This window comes from Lithobates pipiens, unplaced genomic scaffold, assembly GCF_037356315.1.
Source record: "Lithobates pipiens isolate NorthernLeopardFrog02 unplaced genomic scaffold, aLitPip1_a1.2 Scaffold_27, whole genome shotgun sequence".
Taxonomy (NCBI): domain Eukaryota; kingdom Metazoa; phylum Chordata; class Amphibia; order Anura; family Ranidae; genus Lithobates; species Lithobates pipiens.
Genome location: NW_027507788.1, coordinates 153089628 through 153115336, shown reverse-complemented (window position 1 = coordinate 153115336; position 25709 = coordinate 153089628). Strand labels below are relative to the sequence as shown.

The 25709-nt window shown below is 43.3% G+C and overlaps 1 protein-coding gene across 5 annotated transcripts in view; it reads right to left on the bottom strand.

Moving 5' to 3' along the window:
* PLCH2 (phospholipase C eta 2) overlaps window positions 1-25709 on the bottom strand; it is a 998026-nt gene that overhangs the window by 216806 nt on the left and 755511 nt on the right. For all 5 annotated transcript variants that reach the window (XM_077457673.1, XM_077457675.1, XM_077457674.1 and 2 more), the window contains 2 exons: window positions 20148-20351; window positions 744-864 (listed from right to left, as the gene is read on the bottom strand). In XM_077457673.1, coding sequence (XP_077313799.1) covers window positions 744-864; window positions 20148-20351 — 325 coding nt within the window. The remainder of the gene's footprint in view (window positions 1-743; window positions 865-20147; window positions 20352-25709) is intronic.

Here is a 25709-nt window from a genome sequence, read left to right as displayed (position 1 = left end):
CGAGGGGCATTGATAGTTTCAAGAAACGATTAGATAAGCACCTGAACGACCACAACATACAGGGATATACAATATAATACTGACATATAATCGCACACATAGATTGGACTTGTGTCTTTTTTCAACCTTACCTACTATGTTTTTTGCTTTAATATCCATCTTAATAGGGGTTTTAAACCCTTGGTGTTTTTCACCTTGCATTCTATGCATTAACCTTCTTTACTGCAGCAGCCCCTCCCTTATACTTACCTGAGCCCTGTAATTACCGCAACGGAATCGAGCACACTAGCTCTGGCCAGTGTCTCATGTCCTGTTTGAATAGATTGATAGCAGCGCAGCCATTGGCTCCTGCTGCTGTCAATCAAATGCAATGACATGGGCGCCAAGGTGGGCGGGGCCGAGTCCTGCTGTCTCTATCAACAGACACAGCAGCAGGACACGGGAGCGTGCCTACATGGGTGTCCCGTAGGAAAGTGCTTCTCTGACGGGATGTTCAAGAAGAGGAGGAGCCAGGAGCGTCGTGGAGGACCCCAGAAGAGGAAGACCGGGGCCAATCTGTGCATAACCAACTGCACAGCGGAGGTAGATATGACATGTTTGTTTGTTTTTTAAACTGAACTTTTACAACCCCTTTAAATCACATTATGTACAGTTTCAAAAATAATCTTTTATTAATAGTAAACAAATTCTGGTTTGATTAGTGCTACATGGGGAAAAAAAATGGGGAAACTACAAAAACTTACTCATTTTTGATGAAGGCATACTTGTTAATAGTTTCAATGACATCCTTGAAAAGGATTTTGGAGGTCAAGGTGTACCCATGGTGGACAATTGGCTCTCCATCTGGTCCATCCCAGCAGTCAACTGAAAAAAAAAAACATTTTTAATTATAATGAAAAGTTACACAAAGTGACGCATGGCCCTTTATGTTTATGTTTTAATACAGAAAGCAGGCTGTGATGACTACAAATACTAGGAGTGCAACTATAACTCCTAGTAAACCTATAACCAGGGCTGCTGTTAGAGATTACAGGGCCCCTTACAGTCTACCTGACAGGACCCCCTTCCCCCCAACATCCTGAAAATATCACTAAAATTCATATCAGCAGACACAAACACAACATAACTTACAACATTCTTGCTACATCTAGATGATAAACTCCATTCGCCGGCGGCCTGCGATTGCGGTGAGGAGAGGCAGAATGGGGAGATGCCTATATAAACAAGGCATTTCCCTGTTCTGCCTAGCAAAATGACAGATCTACTGCTCCCTGTCATCGGGAGCAGTGATCTCTGTCATGTTGTAGTGAGCCCATCCCCCCCAGTTAGAACACATTGAGGGAACACACTTAACCCCTTTATCGCCCCCTAGTGTTTAACCCCTTTCCTGCCAGTGACATTTATACAGTAACGAGTGGCTATTTTTAGCTCTGATCGCTGCACAAATGTCAATGGTCAAAAATAGTGTCAAAAGTGTCCGATCTGTACGCCGCAATGTTGCAGTCACGATAAAAATCGCAGATTGCTGCCATTACTAGCAAAAAAATTATAATATAAATGCCATAAATCTATTGCCTATTTTGTAGATGCTGTAACTTTTGCGCAAACCAATCAATATACACTTAGAGATTTTTTTTTTTACCAAAAATATGTGGAAGAAATTTTTTTTTTTATATATATTTTTGGGGATATTTATTATAGCAAAGTAAGTAAAGTATAAGTATAGTAAAGTAAGTAAAAAATATTGCTTTTTTTTCCCCCAAAGTTTTCGCTCTTTTTTTTTATTTATAGCGCAAAAAGTAAAAACCGCACAGGTGATCAAATACCACCAAAAGAAAGCACTATTTGTGGGGGGAAAATTACATCAATTTTGTGTGTACAACGTTGCAAGCCCGCGCAATTGTCAGCTAAAGCAATGCAATGCCGAATCTCAAAAAATGTTCTGGTCAGGGAGGGGGTAAATCCTTCCAGAGCTGAAGTGGTTAATAAATAAAGCTCTGTGTATGAATGAGGTCTTGGGACTCATTCCATGTGTGCTGTGACATGTACATTGCGAATTAGCATTTTTTTTGTGCCTGGAGGTGTGTGCAGGCCGATTGTTACTCTATGGGCACACAGCAGCTGTACAAGAACACAGTCGCAGATCCTGTGTGTAGGTACCGGTGTAATGCCGGCCATACACGATGCGAATTCCGAACGAAAATCCGAGCGAAAATAAAATCGACCGATTTTCGTATCGTTAGTGTGGTATGCGCGACATGCGATTTTCGTACGACAGGGCAAATTGACAAATCCAACATGTTGGTTTTTTTTTCAAAAATCGTCCAAAAATCGTATCGTTAATGGCAGAGTTGGACGATTTGACATAAGAAAATGAACTGCGCACGATCTCTGGAAAGTATAAAACAACGAACGAATGGTCGAACGCAACACGGAATAAAAAAAACCCGTTAAAACATAGTGTTTTAACGTACGATTTTCGTACTTAATTGATGGCACATTCGCATGTTGTTGTGAGTGCCGCTTTCGTTTATCGCTCGACGGGTCGTTCGGAATTCGCATCGTGTATGGCCGGCATAAGTCCCCAACTACAGATAGCGTGCATTCAGGGCCACTCAATTGAAACAGCACCCCTGCAAATGTTCTCATATAGTAGTGGGTAGCGCTCTCGCCTAGCAGTAAAAAGGGTTGCAGGTTCAAATCCCAACCATGACACTACCTGCCTGGAGTTTGCATGTTCTCCCTGTGCCTGTGTGGGTTTCCTCCATGTACTCCGGTTTCCTCCCACACTCCAAAAAAAGACATGCTGGTAGGTTAATTGGCTTCTGTCTAAATTGGCCCTAGTATATGAATGCGAGTTAGGGACCTTAGATTGTAAGCTTCTTGAGGGTAGGGACTGATGTGAATGTACAATGTATATATAAAGAGCAGCGTACATTGATACATTGATAAGTACCTTAAATAATAATATAGCCACTCCATAAATTAACAGGTGGCTCCAGCTGCACAAAGTTCATTTAAACTGCATAGGCCACAGATCCTGTGTGAATGAGCCCTTAATTATTTTTATTATTATTATACAGGATTTATATAGCGCCGACAGTTTACGCAGCGCTTTACAACATTGGGGTAGATATTACAATACAATTCAAGACAAGGGGAATCAGAGGGCCTTGCTCGTTAGAGTTTACAATCTAGGAGGGGTTATGTGGGGTTATATGTATTATTATTTTACAATGTTAGTTTTATTTTTTACAGTTTAATATTTAAATATTTTTTACAATTGTATTTTAAATATTTTTTAGAAAGTGATTGAGGACACAGTCCTCAGGCTCTATCTTTGACGCCTCAGCTAAACAAAATAATTAACTAGGAAGTACAGGGCTTCCAGTTCATTCACAAACAGCATAATAAACAATTTATTATGCTTCATTTATGAATGAACACAGTAAGTGATCGGTACTGGCCCCACCCCACTCCCCATCCTGAAATGATCTCCTGTGCCCCACAGCAGCCGGTAGGAGGAAGAGGAAGGGGAAGCTGGCAGCACTGCAGGGGAAGGGATGCCCAGGGAGGCTTGGGCAGCAGACGGAAGGGGAACCTAAACAGGAGGGAGTGATCAGTGCAGTGGGGACGACACTTGCTGGAACTGATCTCCTGTAGCCAGCCCCCCCCCCCCCCCAAAAAACAATTGCACGGTTTTCAAACTGTGATACGGAGTGCGGGGAGAAGATCCCCCGCCCATCATCATAGAGCAGAAAGTGTTGACGGCAAGAGGTGGGTGTATGGGCTAGTTCACACCACAAAAACGTCCTCTAGATCAGTTCCGGATGCGTTTCTGCTTGACAGCATTTTTGATGCAGTTCTGGTGCATTTTTATGCATTTTCAGGTGTGTTCCAGATGCTTTTTTTTCTCTTTTTCACTGTACTGGGGTCCAGTGCGGTTTTGATGTTCTATTTTTTTTTTCTGGAACGCACTGGAACTGCAAGTACTGTTGGCCACTTTTAAAAAAAAATATACATATAAATAAATATCCCCCAATTAAAAAAAAAAACACATTTCTTCCTCAGTTTAGGCCGATATATATTATTCTACATATTTTTGGTGAAAATAAATAAATAAGTGTATATTGATTGGTTTGCGCAAAAGTTACAGCGTTTACAAAATAGGGTCTAGATTTATGGCATTTTTATTATAAATGTTTTTTATAACTAGTAATGGCGGTGATCAGCAATTTTAAAATTGGGACTACGACATTGCGGCAGACAGATTGCACACGTTTGACACTTTGTTGGGACCATTGACGTTTATACAGTGATCAGTGCTAAAAATAGCCACTGATTACTGTATAAATGTCACAGGCAGGGAAGGGGTTAACACTAGGGGGAAATCAAGGGGTTAAATGTGTGTCCTAGGGAGTGTTTCTAACTGTGGGGGGGTGGGACTGCATGGGGGAGGAGACCAATCGCTGTTCCTAAATAGTAGAAACAACAGATCAGTCTCCTCACCCCTGACAGAATGGAGATCTGTCGGTTTACATTGGCCGACATCCGTTCTGTCTTTCTCAGAAGAGATTGCGGGTGCCCTGTAGACATCGCGCCCGCCAGGCATGTGCATCAGCTCAGTAATCGTGCATCCCCTTGTGCTCTTAACGCGCCCGACGTACAGCTATGATGGCTTGCTCAGGGGAGCCAACCTGCCACAGTATGACTGTGGCGACTGGTCCTTACGTGATTAACTATGCCAATGAAAACAATGTAACCTACATTCTATGCGTTTTGTATGCAGAAAGAAAAAAAAAGCACTGGGATGCATGTGTTGTGCCCTAGCCCTAAAGTAGCATGTTACATGTTATACCCTAAATATACAACATGCTCCTTAAAGGTGAACTTATCCTTTAAACCTATGCATTATACATACCTAGAACACAGCCTGATAAAGACTTTGAGGTTCATAGGGTTAGGGATTAGTAGCACAACGTAGCCTACATAGATTTTGTTTTTTCATTTAATAAAAAAAAAAAAATGGCTTTGATTTCTCACAAATCCACTTGATCAGCTTGTTGATGGTAGCATTATGATCACATATCAATATAAAAATGTTCCATGTTTGGTTTCTGGTTGCTTTGTTCCTCATTATTTAATGTCATGTTCCTAGCTAATTGGGGGCAGTCAGGTTTCTGTGGTAGTGAGCCCTGGTAGAAAGCCAACTCTGGGTTCCTCAGGGAACGGAGTCTAAGCCCCAGCCTTCTTCACCGAGGCCCCCGTTGGTGAGGATGGTTTTGCAGAAAACTGGAAATCAGGTTGCTGCCCTTGGTACACCCAGCTGATCATGCGGAGATCACTCATGTGTACAGAGCTCAGATAGCAGGAGACTGAAGAGGGTCAGGGAAACGAGCCAAAGTTAGGGCAGGTGGCATGCAAGCAAAAACAGTAGATGAAGTCGGGGTAGGTACATGGTTAATCAACCACAGAATACAATACAAGGCAAATCCGGAGCTCAGAGAACTAGGAAGTTGCTCAGGCAACCCAAGTTATACTGAGCATGTCTATATATTAGGAAGCGGACTGGAAGGCAGGCCAAGAAGCAGTGGCGTAACTAGAACCTTCAGGGCCCCGATGCAAGAAACCATGAAGGGCCCCCCTGCACCCAAGCCAGGGCCCTTCCCTCCGAGTCCGGCGGTGGAACTTCCGGGGCGTGGTCACAGGTATGACCTTTGTGAGCCCTGTAGTTCCACCACTGGCATCAGTAGTTTTTTTTTTTTTTTTTTTTATTCTTTTATTTTTAGGTGCCCCATTGGGGGACTGTCCCTAGGCAGGATGGGGTCCCCATCCCCCGAAGAGATGAGTTCCTTTTTGGGGTACGGACTCTGGCTGGGGAGAACAGACATCGGACTGAGCGGCAATGCATGGAGCAGGAGAGGGGTACTCTGAGGAGCCGGCCGAGGACACAGGTCATGCGGGGAATGCACAACTAAAGAGCAGCCAGTGCGATAGTTGAGCATGGAGCTCTACTAGTCACCCTCCACCTCCAGCCACCCGTGTGCATGGTGCACTGGTACCCCTAGCTGCCTATGCTGCTGCCGGCCATATGTAGAGGGGGCTGCATGGGCCCCCTGCAGCACAGGGCCCAGTTGCGGTCGCGACTGCTGCACCCCCTATAGTTACGCCCCTGCCAAGAAGTACTAGAAGGGAAGGGGCTATAAATCCACAGTAGAGCAGCCGACACCCATAGGTGAACACAGAAGCACATGTGAATGGAATCACGGATATAGCAGAACCACTGCAGCAAGGAGGTAATAATTTCACACAGAAAACTGCAGGCTAGACTGCGACAGGGGTCATCACTAACCCTCAGAAGCCATTTAAAGCCCAATTGTGCCCTTTAGAAAAAAAAATATGTAATTTTGGTTCTGAATGCAGTTACAGACTGTACAGGTTTACTTGTTTTAGATGTTTAACCATTAATAAATCCCTTATTAAGCATTTCTTCAGCCAGTGTTAATTTTAGTCTTGGGACTAAAGTTGCATTTTAGTTTTAGTCCCATTTTAGTCGTCTGCAATTGTTTTAGTTTTAGTCGTATTTAGTAGACTAAATCTCCAGTACATTTCAGTAATTTCAATTTAGTTGTAGTCATAGTCTTTTGACTAAAATGGCATTTTAATTTTAGTCTCATTTTAGCCTTTTGACTAAAATTGCTTTTAGTTTTAGTCGTATTTTAGTCATCTCAATTGTTTTCGTTTTAGTCGACTAAAATAGTATTCATTTAGTCAACTAAAATGTTTTAGTCATTTTGGTCGAATAAAATGTTTTAGTTGACTAAATTAACACTGTCGGCAGCTGATTTTATCACTTGCTATGTATACAGCATCCATCTTTTAATCCTTCCTGTTGCAGCATCCTATGGAGCCATGCTTGAATTTAAGGGACTACTGCCATCTCTCCCTATACTGTGTGCATCAATAGAAACACATTCCCTGCAGCTTAAGCTGGCATGGCACTCCCCTATTCCTCTTTCCTCCTCCCCCTCCCTTCTCCAACCGACTGGCTAAAGACTGCACTGTCCACTGTTAACTCTTTCATGTGAAGACTGGAAGTTCAGCACACAGAGAACAGGACCCAGCAGCTTTGAAAGTAGTAAACTGCAAGCGCTGCGGTAAGAATTTTAACAGATAATTTGTTGGACAATGTGTGTATTGTGCTTGATGTGTTAAGTTAAAAAACTCTGAACGCTTCATCCTACTTTAAGGTTATGGTGAGAAGGGACTAAATGAATCAAAAAGCCCTAAAACTGAACCTGTATAGAGCACAGCAGAACCTTCTTGGAACTTAGGATCTCCACATATCCCCCAAAAAAATTAGTATTCTTCATGGCTAAATGCTCATACAAAACCACTGGTATACTGTGTAGCGGGGTCTCTTTAAGGACTATAAAACTACTGTTCCCAGAACCCCGCTGGTTCCCAGGATGTTTGGAGTTATGCCTCAGAGACTCATGGGGGAGGATATATAAGGAGGGGGAGAGGCCTAGTTCTTCCTCTTTGGACACCCCCCTTTCTCCTAGCAAGAGGAGGTCTGTGCTGGACTGCTGGAGGCACAAGGCCTGAAGCCTGGGCCTTGTGCTCTTTTCCAAAGAGCCCTCTGCCAGCCTAGCTGTACCTGAGAGACATCTTCTCATCCTTGCTGCAGTACACCAGAAGGATTGAAGACACGGAGGTCGGTGGATTCCTGTTCCTAGACGAATCGGACTTGGACTTGTCCGGGTGGTGAGAGCTGTTTAAAGACAGACACTTTATCTTTATTATTCGTTTGGATTACAAAGTTGTTCTTCAAGTGCACCACCGAAAGATTGCTAGCGAATATTGTTTCACTGGACTTCCATCTAGATCAGTCAGGCCTGACTGCATAGGTAGATAGTGCTGGGTGTTAGTTTACCCATGCGGGGAAGTAGCTGAAAAAGGGCAGCATTAGAGTTGCATAGCAATACTTATACTTAATCTTATGCTGATTACTCTGTTTATCTTTATTACTGGTTACTGCAGGGACCTGCTTATGGGTTGCAATCCAAATGTTTGATTCATGTTATTCCTTTTATAAAAACAACAAGTAAAGTCAGTTATATACTTTCAAAGATTGTCTATGAGCTTGAGTTATCCACCCACGCACATACACATATTTAGAGTATAAGTGATTTAATGTGTATTGCTAGATACTAACTGTGCCAGAGTGGGTAGTGCAGATTGCCGGGGGGTTGGCGGAGCTGTGCTCAGGACCCAAACCAAACTTGCGGCCCTCTTAAGTGAGGGTATCGCTATAACTGTATAGTGGAACTATAGCCAAAACCATTTATTACAAACTGGATGCAACTGTTTCAGATGTACTCTACTGTTATAGCTGTAGAAATTATCTGTTACTGCTTTTGTAAATTCCTATGCCCAGGCCCAGAATTACACGGTTCATTTATTCTGGAGGGTACAATTGGGCTTTAAAGCCTATAACACTGTAAAAAGCCACCAGCGGAGTTCCACTGTTTTGTAAGTTTATTAAAGTCAGCAGCTACAAAAAGTATAGCTGCTGACTTAATAAACAGACACTCACCTATCGCATGGTCCATCGATGCAGCCGCCCCAAACCTTGCGCCTCTCCCCACGGTGTTGTCATTTCTACTGTGGGCAGCCAGCTGTGACAGCTTGTGGCTTCACAGCCGGGTGCGCAGTGCACATGCACAAGATGCGCTGCGCTCTCCTTGGGGCCAGGTAATCTTCTGGGACCTGTGATGTGTCCCAGAAGTTTGCAGAGAGAGATGAGCCGCCTAGGGGGAGAAGAGTTGCCACCTAGGTGGTGGAAGAAAGAAGTGAGACAGGAAGTACCTGTCAAAACCAGGTACCCATACCCCCCTCCCAAAAAAAAAAAAATCACAAGGGGGCGAGGAGTGCTTAAAGTGGAAGCTCAACTTTCGGGTGGAACTCTGCTTTCACCTTGCCCATTAAATTCAATGCATTTTGCTGAAATGTAGAATTTGGCCAAAATAGCATGGGGGAGGAGACCAATCGCTGTTCCTAAATAGTAGAAACAACAGATCAGTCTCCTCACCCCTGACAGAATGGAGATCTGTCGGTTTACATTGGCCGACATCCGTTCTGTCTTTCTCAGAAGAGATTGCGGGTGCCCTGTAGACATCGCGCCCGCCAGGCATGTGCATCAGCTCAGTAATCGTGCATCCCCTTGTGCTCTTAACGCGCCCGACGTACAGCTATGATGGCTTGCTCAGGGGAGCCAACCTGCCACAGTATGACTGTGGCGACTGGTCCTTACGTGATTAACTATGCCAATGAAAACAATGTAACCTACATTCTATGCGTTTTGTATGCAGAAAGAAAAAAAAAGCACTGGGATGCATGTGTTGTGCCCTAGCCCTAAAGTAGCATGTTACATGTTATACCCTAAATATACAACATGCTCCTTAAAGGTGAACTTATCCTTTAAACCTATGCATTATATATACCTAGAACACAGCCTGATAAAGACTTTGAGGTTCATAGGGTTAGGGATTAGTAGCACAACGTAGCCTACATAGATTTTGTTTTTTCATTTAATAAAAAAAAAAAAATGGCTTTGATTTCTCACAAATCCACTTGATCAGCTTGTTGATGGTAGCATTATGATCACATATCAATATAAAAATGTTCCATGTTTGGTTTCTGGTTGCTTTGTTCCTCATTATTTAATGTCATGTTCCTAGCTAATTGGGGGCAGTCAGGTTTCTGTGGTAGTGAGCCCTGGTAGAAAGCCAACTCTGGGTTCCTCAGGGAACGGAGTCTAAGCCCCAGCCTTCTTCACCGAGGCCCCCGTTGGTGAGGATGGTTTTGCAGAAAACTGGAAATCAGGTTGCTGCCCTTGGTACACCCAGCTGATCATGCGGAGATCACTCATGTGTACAGAGCTCAGATAGCAGGAGACTGAAGAGGGTCAGGGAAACGAGCCAAAGTTAGGGCAGGTGGCATGCAAGCAAAAACAGTAGATGAAGTCGGGGTAGGTACCGTATATACTCGAGTATAAGCCGAGATTTTCAGCCTCTTTTTTGAGGCTGAAAGTGCCCCCTCGGCTTATACTCGAGTCGCCGCTGTCTGACTGCTCGATCAGCGTATCGAGCAGACAGACGGCGGACATTAATTTTCAAAAGCCGCGCCTCCTTCTCCGCCTCCGCCTGTGATAGGCGGAACACTGAATTTCCCAGCAGTCAGTGTTCCGCCTATCACGGACATCCGCTCATTCTCATACTACGGACGAGTATGAGAGGATGTCCGTGATAGGCGGAACACAGGCTGCTGGGAAATTGAGTGTTCCGCCTATCACAGGCGGAGGCGGAATTTTGAATTGTAGAATGGCCGCCGAGAAGAGCGGCGATCCATCGGCACGGGACGGAGGAGGCACGGGACGGAGGAGGCACGGCACGGCACGGGACGGAGGAGACACGGGACGGAGGAGGCACGGGACGGAGGAGGCACGGGACGGAGGAGGCACGGCACGGGACGGAGGAGGCTCGGGACGACGGCGGCTCGGGACGGAGGCTTGGGACACAGGTAGGCTGGACACACACACAAGGCTGCACGGACACACACACACACACACACACACACACACACACACACACACAGGGATGGATGGATGGATGGATGGATACACACACACACACACACACACACACACACACAGGGATGGATGGATGGATGGATGGATACACACACACACACACACACACAGGGATGGATGGATACACACACACACACACACACACACAGGGATGGATGGATGGATGGATACACACACAGGGATGGATGGATGGATGGACACACACACAGGGATGGATGGACGGACACACACACAGGGATGGACGGACACACAGGGATGGACAGCCATGTCTCACCCTCGGCTTATACACGAGTCAATAAGTTTTCCAGTTTTTTGGGGGTAAATTGGGGGCCTCGGCTTATACTCGGGTCGGCCTATACTCGAGTATATACGGTACATGGTTAATCAACCACAGAATACAATACAAGGCAAATCCGGAGCTCAGAGAACTAGGAAGTTGCTCAGGCAACCCAAGTTATACTGAGCATGTCTATATATTAGGAAGCGGACTGGAAGGCAGGCCAAGAAGTACTAGAAGGGAAGGGGCTATAAATCCACAGTAGAGCAGCCGACACCCATAGGTGAACACAGAAGCACATGTGAATGGAATCACGGATATAGCAGAACCACTGCAGCAAGGAGGTAATAATTTCACACAGAAAACTGCAGGCTAGACTGCGACAGGGGTCATCACTAACCCTCAGAAGCCATTTAAAGCCCAATTGTGCCCTTTAGAAAAAAAAATATGTAATTTTGGTTCTGAATGCAGTTACAGACTGTACAGGTTTACTTGTTTTAGATGTTTAACCATTAATAAATCCCTTATTAAGCATTTCTTCAGCCAGTGTTAATTTTAGTCTTGGGACTAAAGTTGCATTTTAGTTTTAGTCCCATTTTAGTCGTCTGCAATTGTTTTAGTTTTAGTCGTATTTAGTAGACTAAATCTCCAGTACATTTCAGTAATTTCAATTTAGTTGTAGTCATAGTCTTTTGACTAAAATGGCATTTTAATTTTAGTCTCATTTTAGCCTTTTGACTAAAATTGCTTTTAGTTTTAGTCGTATTTTAGTCATCTCAATTGTTTTCGTTTTAGTCGACTAAAATAGTATTCATTTAGTCAACTAAAATGTTTTAGTCATTTTGGTCGAATAAAATGTTTTAGTTGACTAAATTAACACTGTCGGCAGCTGATTTTATCACTTGCTATGTATACAGCATCCATCTTTTAATCCTTCCTGTTGCAGCATCCTATGGAGCCATGCTTGAATTTAAGGGACTACTGCCATCTCTCCCTATACTGTGTGCATCAATAGAAACACATTCCCTGCAGCTTAAGCTGGCATGGCACTCCCCTATTCCTCTTTCCTCCTCCCCCTCCCTTCTCCAACCGACTGGCTAAAGACTGCACTGTCCACTGTTAACTCTTTCATGTGAAGACTGGAAGTTCAGCACACAGAGAACAGGACCCAGCAGCTTTGAAAGTAGTAAACTGCAAGCGCTGCGGTAAGAATTTTAACAGATAATTTGTTGGACAATGTGTGTATTGTGCTTGATGTGTTAAGTTAAAAAACTCTGAACGCTTCATCCTACTTTAAGGTTATGGTGAGAAGGGACTAAATGAATCAAAAAGCCCTAAAACTGAACCTGTATAGAGCACAGCAGAACCTTCTTGGAACTTAGGATCTCCACATATCCCCCAAAAAAATTAGTATTCTTCATGGCTAAATGCTCATACAAAACCACTGGTATACTGTGTAGCGGGGTCTCTTTAAGGACTATAAAACTACTGTTCCCAGAACCCCGCTGGTTCCCAGGATGTTTGGAGTTATGCCTCAGAGACTCATGGGGGAGGATATATAAGGAGGGGGAGAGGCCTAGTTCTTCCTCTTTGGACACCCCCCTTTCTCCTAGCAAGAGGAGGTCTGTGCTGGACTGCTGGAGGCACAAGGCCTGAAGCCTGGGCCTTGTGCTCTTTTCCAAAGAGCCCTCTGCCAGCCTAGCTGTACCTGAGAGACATCTTCTCATCCTTGCTGCAGTACACCAGAAGGATTGAAGACACGGAGGTCGGTGGATTCCTGTTCCTAGACGAATCGGACTTGGACTTGTCCGGGTGGTGAGAGCTGTTTAAAGACAGACACTTTATCTTTATTATTAGTTTGGATTACAAAGTTGTTCTTCAAGTGCACCACCGAAAGATTGCTAGCGAATATTGTTTCACTGGACTTCCATCTAGATCAGTCAGGCCTGACTGCATAGGTAGATAGTGCTGGGTGTTAGTTTACCCATGCGGGGAAGTAGCTGAAAAAGGGCAGCGTTAGAGTTGCATAGCAATACTTATACTTAATCTTATGCTGATTACTCTGTTTATCTTTATTACTGGTTACTGCAGGGACCTGCTTATGGGTTGCAATCCAAATGTTTGATTCATGTTATTCCTTTTATAAAAACAACAAGTAAAGTCAGTTATATACTTTCAAAGATTGTCTATGAGCTTGAGTTATCCACCCACGCACATACACATATTTAGAGTATAAGTGATTTAATGTGTATTGCTAGATACTAACTGTGCCAGAGTGGGTAGTGCAGATTGCCGGGGGGTTGGCGGAGCTGTGCTCAGGACCCAAACCAAACTTGCGGCCCTCTTAAGTGAGGGTATCGCTATAACTGTATAGTGGAACTATAGCCAAAACCATTTATTACAAACTGGATGCAACTGTTTCAGATGTACTCTACTGTTATAGCTGTAGAAATTATCTGTTACTGCTTTTGTAAATTCCTATGCCCAGGCCCAGAATTACACGGTTCATTTATTCTGGAGGGTACAATTGGGCTTTAAAGCCTATAACACTGTAAAAAGCCACCAGCGGAGTTCCACTGTTTTGTAAGTTTATTAAAGTCAGCAGCTACAAAAAGTGTAGCTGCTGACTTAATAAACAGACACTCACCTATCGCATGGTCCATCGATGCAGCCGCCCCAAACCTTGCGCCTCTCCCCACGGTGTTGTCATTTCTACTGTGGGCAGCCAGCTGTGACAGCTTGTGGCTTCACAGCCGGGTGCGCAGTGCACATGCACAAGATGCGCTGCGCTCTCCTTGGGGCCAGGTAATCTTCTGGGACCTGTGATGTGTCCCAGAAGTTTGCAGAGAGAGATGAGCCGCCTAGGGGGAGAAGAGTTGCCACCTAGGTGGTGGAAGAAAGAAGTGAGACAGGAAGTACCTGTCAAAACCAGGTACCCATACCCCCCTCCCAAAAAAAAAAAAATCACAAGGGGGCGAGGAGTGCTTAAAGTGGAAGCTCAACTTTCGGGTGGAACTCTGCTTTCACCTTGCCCATTAAATTCAATGCATTTTGCTGAAATGTAGAATTTGGCCAAAATAGCCAGATTATTTTCACTAAAATATTGGCAAAAGAAAAAAAATCTTGATCATTCCCATTCCTGAAGGGTGGGCGAGGAAACAGAAAAGACAGAACCATTCTGCAGAGGCAGGTAAGTATATTCCATGAGTGTGTATTGGCAATTGTGAAACCCTCACCACTACCATGGCACACCTAGGTAGTCATGTCGGTCACGGACAACCCATATTTATAGATTACTGCTGCTGAAAATTCACGCACTCTCTCTTTCCCAAAGCACTGATTATCAAAGTTGCCTCTCCACAAAAACGTCCTTTTCCAATGACCCTGTTTCTACATGAAAGCTGTGCATTCTGCAGCTTAAGATCAGCTAAACCAGTATTTGCTCAGCCACAAAAACTGACTATTTCTGTAAATAAAAGACTCGATTTATTTGGAGTCTGTTTAAAAGAATCTGCCTTGCTGTAAAAGCCTTTTATCGCATCCCCTGGAAAAGCGAGACGTCCAGGTCACCAAGAAACAAATACTTTAGATGTGTGTTTTTTAGATTCTGCCGACGTTCTGTCAGCTCATTTCAGCCAGAGATTTTTGAAAAGACAATATTTCCCTCTTATCATTTTTATACCCTATTCCTTTTATGTCGAAAAGGGAGTTTTCTTTCAAAAGATTGCAAAATGTGGATAATAACTTATTAACTTCACTTTTTTTTATTACATTTTTACAAAGTGTAAGGGGATATTAAAATACTTTTGTTTAATCAAGTTATGTATTCATTAAATATACCGTACTTAAATGTATTTAGTTATGTCTTTGTATTAGTAGCTGGTAATGCCTTGTACATCCACATTCAAACTTCTAGATGAAAAAGCACCACCACATTGCATGTTGCTGTGAATCTAATAAAACTTTTTGATTAGAGCAAAAAAGCACAGAGATGACCCCATCAGTGAGCTGCTTTTCTTCACCATCCAATTACAACCAAAACTGCATTACTCTTATGACGGTGAAGAAAAGTTAACGATGAGGCTATACAAGTGTTTGGGTGGGGGTGTCTGGATTAAAAATTAAATAAAAAAAATTGGAACAGAGCAACATACTTTTTGGGCAGATCGTTAATTTGGTATAGGAACACAAGAATTTTTCCCAAATGGAACTTTAAATGGCACTTTGAAAGAGAATCAAAGTGGCCACTGGGGCCAAAACTGTCAGCCGCATAAGTTGGGGTTGTATTGCTAGGGGTAGAAATCTCTTCTCCAATTGTCAAATGGTATTAGCGCGTCAAAGATAATCCCCAAAATGCATATATGTTGGCATCCAGACAAAATTCTGCTACCTACTCTCCCTAGTCATGGTAAGTGTGTTCACCAGTGCTCAAGCAGTCAGTCACTGTAAGGCCTATAGAATCGGAATCTTAAACAAATGCTGCCACTTTGGTAGAATCCACAGATCGCCTAAATGGAACGAAGCATAAAATCCACACAGAGAGCCAACACATTTTGGCCGTTCACCATGATTAAGGCCTAACGGATGAAACGCGTTGACCCTCTGTGTGGAGTTTATGCCCTGGTCCCTTTAAGGTCTGGTATGGATTTTAAGGGGAACCCCATGCCAAAATGAAAAAAAATATGGCATGGGCCCCCCAAAAATCCATACATGACCCTTATCTAAACATGCAACCTGGCAGGCCGCAGGAAAAGAGGGGGAGACAGGGGGCGCCCCCCTCCCGAACTGTACCAGGCCACATGCCCTCAACATTGGGAGGGTGCTTTGGAGTAGTCCCAAAGAACCTTGTCCCCATGTTGATGGGGAGAAGGGCCTCATCCCCACAATCTTTGCCCAGTGGTTGTGGGTGTCTGCGGGTGGGGGGCTTATCAGAATCTGGACGCCCCCTTGAACGAGGGGACCCCCAGATCCTGCCCTCCCCCGTGTGAATTGGTAATGGGGTACAAATGTACCCCTACCATTTCACAAAAAAAAGTGTCAAAAAGGTTAAAACACAGAAGGTTTTTGACAAGTCCTTTGACAAGTAAATGGGGGACCCTCAAAATAACTCAACACACAGCCATTTAGGTCTAAACCGCTGGCAACAAAAGTGAGTACACCCCTAAGTGAAAATGTCCAAATTAGGCCCAAAAAGTGTTAATATATTGTGTGGCCACCATATTTTTCCAGTGCCGTCTTATCCCTCTTGGGTATAGCATTCACCAGAGCTTCACAGGTTGGCACTGGAGTCCTCTTCCACTTCTCCGTGATGACAGCACGGTGCTGATGGACGTTAGAGACCTTGTGCTCCTCCACCTTCCATTTGAAGATTGCCCCACAGATGTTCAATAGGGTTTAGGTCTGGAGACATGCTTGGCCAGTCCATCACCTTTACCCTCAGCTTTGTTAGCAAGGCAGTGGTTGTCTTGGAGGTGTGTTTGGGGTCGTTATGTTGGAATACTGCCCTGCAGCCCAGTCTCCAAAGGGAGGGGATCATGTTCTGCTTCAGTATGTCACAGTAAACATTGGCATTCATGGTTCCCTCAATGAACTGTAGCTCCTCAGTGCCAGCAGAACTCATGCAGCCCCAGACCATGACACTCCCACCACCATGCTTGACTGTAGGCAAGACACACTTACTTGTCTTCTTACTCCTCACCTGGTTGCCGCCACACGCTTGACACCATCTTAACTAAATAAGTTATCTTGGTCTCATCAGATCACAGGACATGGTTCCAGTAATCCATGTGTCATGGTTATGCAGTGATCTTCCTGTTTGCTTACCTCCCCTCATGTGTTCAGACTAAGAGGCCAGCCACTTCCACCTGGTGGTTTTTATAACCTCTCCTCTAAGCATGGCTCCACCCCAGGCCCTATCAGGGAACCTTATATTAACCTGTGCACTGCAAGCCAAGAGTGCTGATCAACCATTGTGTATTCCTTTGTGTGTTTAGCTTCCTGTTACCTGCCGTGTGCTCTTCTGTTGTTCCGTTACTGACTTTGGCGTGTCTTTGACTATCCCTGTTTGCCTGTGATCCTGACCTTTTGGCGTGTCCCTGACTATTCCAGTCTCCTTGTGGTCCCGACCTTGGCTTTGTCCCTCACCATCCCTATCCTCCTGTTGCCTACTGTGGGTGTGAGCTGGGGGACCCTTGGGGTCGCGACCTGGAGCCAGTTGCAGCCAAGTCCATCCTCACCACTCGAGGCTCTGGTGAACACCTGCTGGCTCTTAGACTCCGCGCCCCAGGGAATCTTGCACTCTAACCCCGGTGGGACTTGTCTCCCGTCCGCAGCAGTCAGCTGTAGGGTCCACAACCTTGCGGTGCACTCCTGATTCCTACGGTGTGCATCTGTCACTTAGCCTCAAGGTGACCTGACACCATGTCCTTAGTCTGCTTGTCTTCGGCAAACTGTTTACGGGCTTTCTTGTGCATCATCTTTAGAAGAGGCTTCCTTCTGGGACGACAGCCATGCAGACCAATTTGATCCAGTGTGTGGCGTATGGTCTGAACACTGACAGACTGACCCCCGACCCCTTCAAAGTCTGCAGCAATGCAGGCAGCACGCAAACGTCTATTTCCCAAAGACAACCTCTGGATATAACACTGAGCATGTGCACTCAACTTCTTTGGTCGACCAGGGCAAGGCCTGTTCTGAGTGAAACCTTTCCTGTTAAGCTGTTGTATGGTCTTGGCCACCGTGCTGCAGCTAAGTTTCAGGTTCTTGCCAATCTTCTTATACCATATGCCTTTTTATGTAGAGCAACAATTCTTTTTTTCAGATCCTCAGAGAGTTCTTTGCCATGAGGTGCCATGATGAACTTCCAGTGACCAGTATGAGAGAGTGAGAGCAATAACCCCAAAATTTAACACACCTGCTCCCTATTCACACATGAGACCTTGTAACATTAATGAGTCACATGATACCAGGGAAAGAAAAAGGCTAATTGGGCCCAATTTGGACATTTTCACTAAAGGGTTTACTTTTGTTGCCAGGGGTTTAGACATTAATGGCTGTGTGTTGAGTTATTTTGCGCTGACAATTTACACTGTTATACAAGCTGTACACTCACTACTTTACATTGTAGCAAAGTGTCATTTCTTCAGTGTTGTCACATGAAAAGATATAATAAAATATTTACAAAAAATGTGAAGGGTGTATTCACTTTTGCGAGATACTGTATATACTGTATATTATTTTTTCCATTGAAAGGCATTAGTACAGCTAACGTTCTATTATGTTTAACTTACCTGATGTTGTTGATGCATTTCTCACTACCCAATGGCATTTAACAGATGGAAATCTATCAATGTGGATATGCATTCTGGCAGCCACCTTCTGAGTAGGATTTCCCCTTAGGCTGCTTTCACACTGGGGCGGGAGCGGCGTCGGCGGTAAAGCGCCGCTATTTTTAGCGGCGCTTTACCGTCGTTTTAGCGGCGGTCTGCGGACGCTAGCGGGGTGGTTTTAACCCCCGCTAGCAGCTGAAAGAGGGTTAAACCCGCCCGCAAAGCACCGCTGCAGCGGCGCTTTGCCGGCGGTATTGCCGCGGTGTCCCACTGATTTCAATGAGTAGGAGCGGTATAGGAGCGGTGAATACACTGCTCCTTCACCGCTCCAAAGATGCGGCTAGCAGGACTTTTTTCACCGTCCTGCCAGCGCATCGCTCCAGTGTGAAAGCCCTCCGGCTTTCACACTGGAGGGAAAGGGGCCGTTTTTTTCAGGCGCTACACAGGCGCTATTTTTAGCGCTGTAACGCCTGAATACCGCCCCAGTGTGAAAGCAGCCTTACTTTCTACCTGTTGTGTCTCTGTCACAGGAAGTGGAGGGAAATTTCTCCAAAAAGACAGGAACCTCCCCCCAAGAAAAGAAAAAAAAAAATCAAGAGATTTTACCCTTTCCACCATATGCCTGAAGCAGCAAAACATGTTTTTTTAGAGTTTCATGTTAAATGGAGCAAGGCATTATTTAAAAGAAATATGTTATGAGTATGGGGTCTTCATCCGTATTAGTACATCAGATTATTTATAGGGTTACGTCACTGAACATCTGTATATACAATTAAATTTTTTTTTTCAAACAGTGTGAGATAAGCGAGTTGTAAATGATATAGCACCCCACAATTGGCACTCTACAATGGCCCTGGGAAATGGCTCTTCTAGTTTCTTGATCTCATCTAGAGACCTAATGACATTTATTAATGTTATCCAGTAATTGGAATCAAGAATGGACATGGTATGTCCACCAGTCTTCTAATGGGCACCATCACAAATGCTTTTCTTCCTCTAATTGGGAATTATTTGCTAAAAGGTACATGAAGAGAAATGTATCAAAACTAGAGCAGACAATCTGGAGCAGCTGTGTGCAGCATCCAATCAGCTTCTTTACCTTGTTCAGTAGGGCCCCAGTCACATCTTGCGATTTGGAATCATGGGCAAAATATCTGCGATTCTGCCCATAATCTCAAATCATATGGTGATCGCTGCACAACATGCAATGCATGTTTGGGTGCCATTATCCCTTAATGGCACCCCAAACGTGATGCGATTCTTCTGCGATCATCGCATGGCAAATTACTCCTTTCAAAATCTCATGAAGCTTGTTGCCCGAAAAGAAGCAGGATTAAGTAAATGGGCTGCCCTATGCGACATGCAGAATCAAGTGAAAATTGCATAGTGGGCGGCACAGTGGTGTAGTGGTTAGCACTCTCACCGAGTTTGCATGTTCTCCCTGTGCCTGCGTGGGTTTCCTCCAAGTACTCCGGTTTCCTCCCACAATCCAAAGACATGCACATAGGTTAATTGGCTTCTGTCCAAAATTGGCCCTAGTATATGAATGGGGACCTTGGATTGTGGGCTCATTGAGGGTGTAGGGACCGATGTGAGTGTGCAATGTACAGGGATAGGGACAATTGCAGACATTCACTCAGGTTTTACTGGATGGACTGGTGTCTTTATTCAACCTTACTAACTATGAAACTATGTGAACGGGGCTTAAAGCTTTGAAAATGAAAGGTAGAAGCTGATTGACGGACACGCACAGCTACTGCAGATGCTGTCTGCTTGGTAAATCCCCTCTTTTTTTTACCAATTAGTTTTTTCGAATTAAACTATGCTAATGAATTCCTGTTAGACTTTAACTTTAAGTATAGGTCTGCTTTAAATTCTTATTGCTCACCTTCCACACAGCGACACCCGGCTTGTAAAACCCAAGCATACATGTCAACACGGGACTGAGACATGAGCTGGTCTCCCATCAAGTAGGTATTGTGAGATGATGCAATGAAGTAGTTGCTGAGTGGCAAGGTCATTTCTTGATTGACTTGATAATGTTCCGGATTGAAGATATCTCCTGCTGGGCTCCGCATGTAGTTGGTGAAACCTGTTAGCAATGAATCACAAAGCATGTCACTGGTTCAATATCTGTCATCAGAGTGCTGTCCATGCCAAAACAATCCTCCCAATGATTTATGGGGAAACTTTTCACAAATGACAATGTGATGAATCTCCAAAGGAATGCATTTCTTCTGATAACTCTATAACCTTGCTTTACCCCAGCCAATAACCTTGTGTATCGATGACACAGTTATTATGTTCTACAGTGATTGCTCTCGTAGATACAACATGACCAATATCCCCATCCGCTTGTAAAAGGCTGTATTGAGCACTGATTATGTACACATTCTCAACCACTGGAATGAAAGCTATGGAGAGCAAATTCTATGTTATCCATGTATGACATTTTTATACAATTATGCGCTCCGTAGGATGGCTTAAGTAACATAGCAGTGGTGCACACATATATAGATATTCCTTTATCAGAAACAATCCACACGCCCATGGCTTACTAGGGAAGCATAGTCAAATGTCAAAAGTACTACAAATCTAATATAGATATTCATTAATTGTCAAAAACAATCCACACTCCTGCTTAATAGGGAAGCATAGTCAAAAGTACTACTGAAATATTATTGATTACTATGGGCTGTAGCACTTTACATTGCTCAGTTATTGAGTCATGTGTCTATGGCTAGCAGTGGATAGGGAAAAGGACGAATGATGCATACAGGAAAAGTAAACAGATAATACGTAAAAAAAAAAAAAAAAAGGAAAAAAAAAGAATCAGTATTAGTGCTGAGGCATTCAACTAGTTTGTCTAAAGACTGGAATGCCCTTCAAATATATCAATGTAACATCTCTTTGTAGCTGCCTATATCCTGATTTTCCATCAGTACACATCCAAAACCACATCATTTCATGGTCATTTATCTTAGGTGAAGTTCAGATCTTTGTGTGTTGGGAATGAGTGCAAAATTGTATGCTTTCCCGACACGCAGAGAAATGCGCTGTCCTTTAGCAGACGACTGTTAATGGAAACCCCATGCATCTACAAACTATTCGGTTTGGTGCGGCACGTTTTTGGAAAAAAAAAAAAAGAGTCAGGGACTTTTGTTTGTGATTCTCCTGCACAGGGCAGCATATTGAAATTAATTGGCTGCCCTACAAACGACAGATGAAAAAAAAGCACTAAAACGCACTGGTCGCACCTGTAGGTGGAAAATCAGGCTTTAAAGGAAACTTTTTTTTAGGGGTGTGTTTGTAATATATATATAAATGAGATCGAGATATTTATATTTATATATATATATATATATATATATATATATATATATACATACATATATATATATATATATATACACACACACACACACACACACACACTGTATATACACACACTGTATATACACACACACACATTTATTTACACTCATATACACACACAGTACATGCATACATTATAGATTATATACACACACATATACATATACAGTTGTGCTCATAAGTTTACAGCCTGGTGGAATTTATGATTATTTTTTTGCAATTTTCCAGAGAATATGAACACCACCACAAAAACATTTCTTGCACTCATGGTTAGTGTTTGTCTGAAGCCATTCATTATGTCAACTGTGTTTATTCTTTTGAAATCATAATGGCAACAAAACTACCCCTGAACAAAAGTATATATACCCTGGTGATTTTGGCCTGATAACATGCACACAAGTTGACACAAAGGGGTTTGAATGGCTATTAGGGTAACCATCCTCACCTGGGATCTGCTTGCTTGTAATTAGTGTATGTGTATAAAAGGTCAATAAGATTCTGAACTCCTGACAGACCTTTGCATCTTTCATCCAGTGCTGCCTGCACTGATGTTTCTGGATTCTGAGTCATGGGGAAAGTAAAAGAATTGTCAGAGGATCTGCGGGAAAAGGTATTTGACACAACAAAGGAATTGAGAATGCCAATCAACAATGTTCAAACTCTAATCAAGAAGTGGAAAATGAGAGGTTCTGTTGAAACGAAACCGCGGTCAGGTAGACCAACTGAAATTTCAAAAGCAAAAAACAGCGCACTAAGGGGACCTTTATATATTAAAAGTAATTTATTAGACGTTAGGAAAAAAACACATTCACAAGGAAAAAGAATCCTACTTGGGATCTAAATAACAGTTGTCAGCTGACTTTGAGAAAGCGCATGCGCGTGAAACATAAGTTCCATTCGGCATGACAACCCGTCCCTGCATAAAGTTCTCTGCTTAAGATCAGCCGCACAGGAATTACGGATATTACGCCAGCCGTTTGGGTCTCCTTCAACGCTGGCTCACGCAGCATCGAGATCTCCGGCCGGATCTGTCTCCATCATATTTTGGAGACAGTGACAACCCCAAACGGTATCACTCCATATCCTAATTGCTCCTACTGGCATATCGATCTGGAGAAATCCTCTGCTTCTTTGACAGTGAGTCCTATAAAACGATACCTTTTCACCATTGGTTTTGTGTAAGCATCAGACCCTGTCATTTATCTTGGGCTATCATCTCACTTCCGACACTGAGAATTGAGATAGTATTAACCCCTTGTGTTCCGGCTGCTTGGTGGTATTGTTTCCAATTTAAGCTGTTTTTAGCTACATACGGTCTGATAATCACAATAAGGATTTTATTTTTCTTCATATAGACAACTGTTATTTAGCTCCCAAGCTGGATTTTTTCCTTGTGAATGCGTTTTTTCCTAACGTCAACTAAATGACTTTTTTTTAACCACTTCGCGCCCAGGCCATTTCTGACATTTCTCTCCTACATGTAAAATTCCTACTTTTTTTGCTAGAAAATTACATAGAACCCCCAAACATTATATATTTTTTTTAGCAAAGACCCTAGAGAATACAATGGAGGTCGTTGCAGCTTTTTATCTCGCACGGTATTTGCGCAGCAATTTTTCAAACACGTTTTTTTCAAAGAAAAAACTGTTTCATGCTTAAATAAAAAAAAAAAAAAAGTAAAAGTAAAGTTAGCCCAATTTTTACGCCGAGTAAATAGATACCCAACATGTCACGCTTCAAAATTGCACACGCTCGTGGAATGGCGCCAAACTTTGGTATTTAAAAATCCCCATAGGCGACGCTTGAATTTTTTTTACTGGTTACATGTTTTGGGGTACAGAGGGGGTCTAGAGCTAAAATTATTGCTCTCGCTCTAACGTTCGCGGGGATACCTCACATGTGTGGTTTGAACATCGTTTTCATATGTGGGCGGGACTTACCAAATCGGCGCCGTTATTTTGAACACCGAGGCCGGGCGTGACGTCATAACATCACGCCCGGCCTCCGAATGATCATAGAGACTCCGGGGATGATCTGGTCCACTGGAAATCTCTATGGTAACTGGCGGGGGCCGGTGGATCCTGTCACCGGCTCACCAATGGAAGCGGTGAGTCAGTACAAGCACCGGAGGGCGGCGGGGGGGCGTCCCCTCCCGCTGCCCGTAAGAACGATCAAGCGGCGGAACAGCCGCTATGATCATTCTTATGGTGCAGGGAATCGCCGGCTGAAAACGCCGATATCTGAATGATGTCTGTGGCCTCAGGGATTACTCAGATATAACCACCGAAAGCCCATGACGTCAATAGACGTAGTATGGCGCCAAGTGGTTAATATATAAAGGTCCCCTTAGTGCGCTGTGTTTTTCGCTTTTGATTGTTCCTTAACCCATTCTTTTGCATGTGGTTGGCAGCTGCACAATGGCACCAAAGAATTTACATCAACATTGAGGGATGATGGTTTTCTCACATCAAACCATCTTCTGACAAAGACAGTTCATGTGAGCGCCTAAAGACTTGTTTTGTGTACAACTGAAATTTCAACTACAACTGCCAGGAAAATCTCACAAATAACTTCAGGTGAAATACAGGACTCTCTGAACACATGTGGTGTGGCTGTTTCAAGATGCACAATAAGGAGACACTTGAAGAAAGATGGGCTGCATGGTCAAGTCGCCATAAGAAAGCCATTACTATGCAAATGCCACAAAGTATCCCACTTACAAATATGCCAAACAGCACAGAGACAAGCCTCAAACCTTCTGGTCCTCAAACCATTTGGAAAGGAGTCAACAAGGCCTATGATGAAAGATACAATATTCCTACTGTGAAACACAGAGGTGGATCGCTGATGTTTTGGGGATATGTGAGCTACAAAAGGCACAGGAAATTTGGTCTAAATTGATGGCAAGATGAATGCCGTATGTTATCAAAACATACTGGAGGAACATTTGTATTCATCAGCCAGGAAGCTGCGCATGGGACGTACTTGGACATTCTAACATGACAATGATCCAAAACACAAGGCCAAGTCGACCTATCATTGGCTACAACAGGATAAAGTGAAGGTTCTGGAGTGGCCATCTCAGTCTCCTGACCTCAATATCATTGAGCCACTCTGGGGAGATCTCAAACTTGCAGTTCATACAAGACATCTCTGAAAAAATGGCCAAGAAATCATAAATTCTGCCAGGGTATGTAAACTTATGAGCAAAACTGTATATACACTATATATATATATATATATATATATATATATATATATATATATATATATATATACATATACATACACACACACACACATACAGTACACACACACACACACAAACACACACATTACATACATATACACACACATACATACATATACACACATACATACACATACACTTTATATACACTACTGTGCAAAAGTTTTAGTCAAGTATGAGAAAATTCTGTGAATTGAGAATGCTTTCAGGAACAGAACTATTAATCGTTTATTTTTTATTAAAACTCAATGGAAACTAAATGAACAGAAGAAAACAACATTATAGCCTCCTTTGAATAGGTTCACTGCACGTTAGACTACTGTGCAAAAGGCAGGTGTGAAAAAATGTTGGAAATTAAGAATGCTTTTGCTATCAATTCTAAGGTACACTTACTTTTTGAAGGAACTTGTGAGGTAGGTTGTTCCAAACATCTTGCAGAATAAACCACAGTTTTTGTGTAGATGTAGGCTGCCTCATATCCTGTCTATTCATGTAATCCCAGAAGGGCTTGATGATGTTGAGATCAGGGATCTGTGGAGGCCAAACCATCACTTCCAGAACTCCTTGTTCTTATTTATGCTGAAGATCGTGCATAAAGACATTGGCTGTATGTTTGGGGTCATTATCCTGCTGCAGAATACATTTGTATTTCTCAGCATTGAGGACACAATTGATCCTGACCCAATTGCCAACTCCATATGCAAAACTGTAGCCCCAAACTTGCAAGGACCCTCCACCATGCTTTACTGTTGCCTGCAGACACTCATTATTGTACTGTTTTCCAGCTATTCAGTGAACAAACTGCCTCCTGCTACAGACAGATAT